At 37.6% G+C, this 4,600-nt stretch overlaps 2 protein-coding genes and 1 long non-coding RNA gene across 3 annotated transcripts; all 3 read right to left on the bottom strand.

Moving 5' to 3' along the window:
* Nucleotides 1-337: 337 nt before the first annotated feature.
* LOC127086393 (pyrophosphate-energized vacuolar membrane proton pump 1) lies at nt 338-2,048 on the bottom strand. The gene is made up of 5 exons (XM_051027153.1): nt 1,640-2,048; nt 1,442-1,528; nt 1,061-1,391; nt 551-961; nt 338-421 (listed from the first exon to the last, which is right to left on the bottom strand). Exons 1-5 carry the CDS (start codon nt 1,972-1,974, stop codon nt 353-355), a joined length of 1,233 nt encoding a protein of 410 aa, XP_050883110.1. The 5' UTR covers nt 1,975-2,048; the 3' UTR covers nt 338-352.
* A 49-nt stretch (nt 2,049-2,097) lies between these two features.
* Nucleotides 2,098-2,770, bottom strand: LOC127086394 (uncharacterized). The gene is made up of 2 exons (XR_007789469.1): nt 2,682-2,770; nt 2,098-2,588 (listed from the first exon to the last, which is right to left on the bottom strand). It is a non-coding gene; the product is annotated as an uncharacterized LOC127086394 (long non-coding RNA).
* Nucleotides 2,771-2,868: 98 nt separating this feature from the next.
* LOC127082061 (peptidyl-prolyl cis-trans isomerase FKBP62) lies at nt 2,869-4,294 on the bottom strand. Its single transcript, XM_051022283.1, has 4 exons — nt 3,748-4,294; nt 3,487-3,657; nt 3,075-3,202; nt 2,869-2,983 (listed from the first exon to the last, which is right to left on the bottom strand). Exons 2-4 carry the CDS (start codon nt 3,616-3,618, stop codon nt 2,869-2,871), a joined length of 375 nt encoding a protein of 124 aa, XP_050878240.1. The 5' UTR covers nt 3,619-3,657; nt 3,748-4,294.
* Nucleotides 4,295-4,600: the final 306 nt, after the last annotated feature.

Raw genomic sequence — 4,600 nt, 5'->3', positions numbered from 1 at the left:
AGTAATCACATCCGAGATTAATTTGTTCTACTAAAAGTACAAGATCAATCTTCATCTAATGATTGATCATCCAAATCGTCATCATAATGATGAGAATGTGATACAAAAGTTGAAGTGTCAAATTTCTTCATCATAAATTCCTTCCAAGCATTCATCTCCCTCTCCATCCTTTGTGCAGTCTCGGTAGCAGCTTTTGCAGCCTCGGTAGCAGCTCGCATTGCTTCGTTAGCCTCTTGTAATTGGGTCGTTGCAGCCTCGGCAATTTGTTCAGCTCTAATTCTAGCTGCTCTTTCAGCACAGCAGGAATTTCATTTTCAACAGAACTTTCCTTTTCAAACTGATAGCAGGAATTTCAAACTGATATCAAACAGCACAGCAGGAATTTCATTTTCAACAGAACTTTCCTTTTCAAACTGGCAATCTGTAATCAACACAACAACCACATTGCATCATGAATTAATATTGATTGTATTACAAGCAGCAGATTGCATCATGAATTAATATTGATTGTATTACAAGCAGCAGACAGTGGGTACCAAACATTAATTACCTGTACACCAGAAACCAATGATCCGGCAAGGACACCAGAAAGTGTTTCAACACCAAAAAAGATCCCAACAATAAGGGGTGTTAGCATAACAAGGGCACCAGGTGGGATCATTTCTTTGATGGAAGCGTCGGTGGAGATTGCCACACATGTGGCATAGTCAGGTTTCGCAGTTCCCTCCATCAATCCAGGAATCGTGTTGAATTGCCTGCGAACTTCCTCAACCATCTTCAATGCTGCACTTCCGACACTCTTCATGGTCATGGCAGAAAACCAGTAAGGGAGCATGGCGCCCACAATCAGTCCGATGAAAACCTTGGGAGTCAGGACATCGACGGTTGTAACACCAGCACGGCTCACAAAGGCACCAAAAAGGGCCAAAGACACAAGGGCGGCAGAACCAATAGCAAACCCCTACAACATAGTTACAACATACATCAAGAACTTAACTAGAATAATAGAATATATTGAACTAGGTGAAAAGAAAAAAAAAAAAAAAGAGGAAAACTGAACCTTTCCAATGGCAGCAGTTGTGTTTCCTGCAGCATCAAGAGCATCGGTTCTCTCACGAATTCTGTGACTCATTCCAGCCATCTCAGCAATACCTCCGGCATTGTCACTGATTGGACCATATGCATCGATGGCTAATCCGGTTGCTATAGTACTCAACATTCCAAGTGCAGCAACAGCAACACCATACATAGCAGCAAAACTGAAACTTACAAAAATACTAATTGCAATGGCAAAAATTGGAATGATAACAGACTTGTATCCCAAGGCAAGACCAAAGATAACATTGGTAGCAGCACCAGTCCTGCAGGAATCAGCAACATCTTGCACAGGGCTGCAAAATTCAGAAAGAAAATGCAAAATATGATTCAGAATTGCTTTTACCTGTATGCATTGTTGGTATAGTATTCAGTAACAAATCCAATGATAAGCCCTGCCCAAAGACCAACAGAAACACACAAGAATAGCTGCCTGCAAAGCCAAAATCAATCCAGTAAGTACTAAGACTGTTCAAAATTTATGATTCAAATCATTATTTCGTAAATAGACTGAAACCCTAACAATAAGTGTTATGAAACTAACCAGTTCTTGACAACTTTCTGCTCTCCAAAATTGAAGATGGTGAAGGTAGATGGGAGTGCTATCCAACTAACAATTGCAATTCCAACAGTCATTAGTACTGTTGAAATAACAAGCTGTTTTTTCAATGCTGGCTCAATTTCCTTTACAAGTTTGATCTCAAAAAAGTCGGTTGCAAATAAGGTGGTGAGCAAACAAACAAGGAGGCCCACAGAACTGATGATGAGAGGGAACAACATGGCAGTGAACTCATGATTTATCCCAAAAGAAGAGATGGAAGCAACAACAAGGGCAGCACAAGATGCCTCTGCATATGAACCAAATAGATCGGATCCCATACCGGCAATATCACCAACATTATCACCAACATTATCAGCAATAACCTGAATACACAAGAGTAACAAGAAGTATTTATAAATATATATTTTTTAAATTAACTATCAACTTTGGTCGGTACAATATTAACCTCTAAAACATAGATAAATTCAAAATATAAATATTATAAAATTGATACAAGATTAAACCATAAAAGATTTCTCTTTTATATAAACAACAAAAGACTTAGTTACAGCAGAAACTTGGAAAGCTCTGAACTTTCACAAATGGTATCGTACTTGTTGATATCTATCATGCATCAAAGAACTTCTAAATATTCATTTAGCTTTCTTACTAATGGTAGTGATATAAACTTTTGACAAATGAAGAACAACACAAATGCACTATGACAGATGATAGTAGTTGTCCACGATGTTAAGGTGGACCTGAATCCGTCTTGCACATTCTTAAAGACAGCTAAGACGCAATGGATTTTCAGTCTCCCATCTGGCCAAAATTCTATAGCCTAGGACTCATATTTTGGCTAGAGTGGAATCTTTCAAATACCAATATTGGTATAAATGTCTTCTGTGTGACCATGTAAACTTTCATCCGAAATTTTATATGCAGCTACCATCTGCTACATATTGTATATACTTTCTTTTGTTAGATGCGTCATTATATTGTAAATAAACTATCCAGATTCAACAAGAATCAATAATTAAACCACCATTAGAAGGAGCTGCACTGTCACCAACATTGTCCATTTCCGTTTTCACCACTTCATCCTCTTCTTTCTCAACCTTCAATCTCTGCTTGAGGACCATGATAAGAGTTTTAATTAGAAATTAGAAATACATTATACTATACAGAATTAAGAAAACAATGGGAACTTAGATTAACAAAAGTTATCAAGTTTAAACACTAATCACCTTCGATTTATGAGCGAACATATTTTCATACAGTTTGGCATCTTTTTTGTCACTATCAGCTTGAAGTTGCTTCACTTTTGTTTTCAGCGTCTTTACCTCCCTGAAAAATGAAAAACAATGCACACCCCGTGATAAGTTTCTAATCCGGAAATAAATTTCTATGGAGAATCAAACCAATCGTTTATGTGTACCTGTTTTGTGGATCCACCTCAAGAGCTTTCTTGATGTCTACATCTGCTAAAAGAAAGTCTCCCGTCTCTATATATGCCTGCGCTCGTCTATACAAAGCTTTCACGTTGTGAAACTCAACATCAAGTACCTGATGAAAAGAGTAAGAGAAGCATGAGGAGGATTATAATATTTCAAAAAGTTCACTTCTTATCTGTATTAAAGTTTAACAATAGTTGTATAAACCAGTCTATAACCGTCCTCAAACTTGATCCTATCTAAGTCTTTATGAGTCTGCTCGAGTTTACACGAAACAATTTTGTTAAGTGAGTTAACTCGGCTTTGATAACCAGAATCGTTAACTAGTACGGGATCAAAAATTAAACATGACGATATACACCATTCACAATTAACAGCCGATTTCTTGATACATACCTCTACGTATCCATCTCCAAAGTTGATGCCATTTCCAAAATAGGTGCGAGAGATATGACGGTTAAGGGATGCTGAGTTGAACTGTGTCAATACAAATACTTTGTTGATCCCGCTGTTGATGCAGTTGCTCATTGGAATGTCTATAAGCCTGTAGCATCCACCAACAGGAACCTGAAAAATGTAAACAATACTATGTATCATTACCGAATGAAACAATTCTCGAATTTTGAGTCAACAAAAACAATGGTTTAGTTAACTCACAGCTGGTGTAGCAGCTCGTTTGGTAAGAGGAAAAAGTTGAACACCAGAACCTCCTCCCAGTATGATGGAAACAACATTTTTAGGGTTGGCTTTTCTTCTCAAAAAAGACGGAACTTGAAATGTCTGAAGTTGTCACACATAAATATGAATCCAAGAATCATTTACCTGGAGTAATCAGAGAGGGGGATGAAGAATATGAATCAGAATCGGAAGACTAGCGATGATGCTTGCGACGTCGTTTGGTGTGGGAGTGAGACTTGGTTTTTTTTCGGTTCTTAACGGAGTCCTTGTCGCGGTCTCGGCGATTACGGTGGTGACGCCTGCGACGGTGAGAGGAAGAATCGGAAGAGAGAGAGGAAGAATCAGATTAGGGTTTTCGTTTTGTGAAATGAAATGGAGGGAGAGTGAAAAATGACGAGGGAAAAGGAAAGAGGGAAATAAGCTGATTTTTGGTACGAAATAGAAAATTCCATAGAGTCCGCCAAGCGGACTCTAATTAATAAATAAAATACTTAAACCTTAAATATATATATATATTATAGATAAATCAATGGAAATTGTATATGTTATAAGAATAGAGTCGGCTCAGCGGACTCTAAGTAAATAAATACTAATTAAAAAATAATGCTACTAGATAGAGTCGGTCACACCGACTCTAAATAAATTAATCAAACATTCTTCAAATATAAAATAACAAGTAGTGTCGGTTTTGCCGACACTGATAAAAAAAATAACTTGTCTTACAAGTGTACCTAGATAGAGTCCGTTAGTGTAGGCTTAGCCGACACTAATAGTGTCCGTGTCGGTGGCCGACTCTAAACTAGGAGGCTAAAATGACTTATTCTAGTAGTGG

Source organism: Lathyrus oleraceus, chromosome 5 (genome assembly GCF_024323335.1).
Source record: "Lathyrus oleraceus cultivar Zhongwan6 chromosome 5, CAAS_Psat_ZW6_1.0, whole genome shotgun sequence".
NCBI lineage: Eukaryota > Viridiplantae > Streptophyta > Magnoliopsida > Fabales > Fabaceae > Lathyrus > Lathyrus oleraceus.
Note: the sequence above shows the minus strand (reverse complement) of the source record. Positions and strands in the feature narration are given on the sequence as shown.

Excerpts from the sequence above, each read along its gene's own strand:
- LOC127082061 (XM_051022283.1), bottom strand. The coding sequence starts at position 3,618 with ATGAGCAACTGCATCAACAGCGGGATCAACAAAGTATTTGTATTGACA. Across the intron at positions 3,203-3,486 it reads TTGGAGATGGATACGTAGAG|GTACTTGATGTTGAGTTTCA; the intron begins GTATGTATCAAG and ends TCTTTTCATCAG. Across the intron at positions 2,984-3,074 it reads GAGGTGGATCCACAAAACAG|GGAGGTAAAGACGCTGAAAA; the intron begins GTACACATAAAC and ends TTCATTTTTCAG.
- LOC127086393 (XM_051027153.1), bottom strand. The coding sequence starts at position 1,974 with ATGGGATCCGATCTATTTGGTTCATATGCAGAGGCATCTTGTGCTGCC. Across the intron at positions 1,392-1,441 it reads TATACCAACAATGCATACAG|CCCTGTGCAAGATGTTGCTG; the intron begins GTAAAAGCAATT and ends TGAATTTTGCAG. Across the intron at positions 962-1,060 it reads CAACTGCTGCCATTGGAAAG|GGGTTTGCTATTGGTTCTGC; the intron begins GTTCAGTTTTCC and ends ACTATGTTGTAG.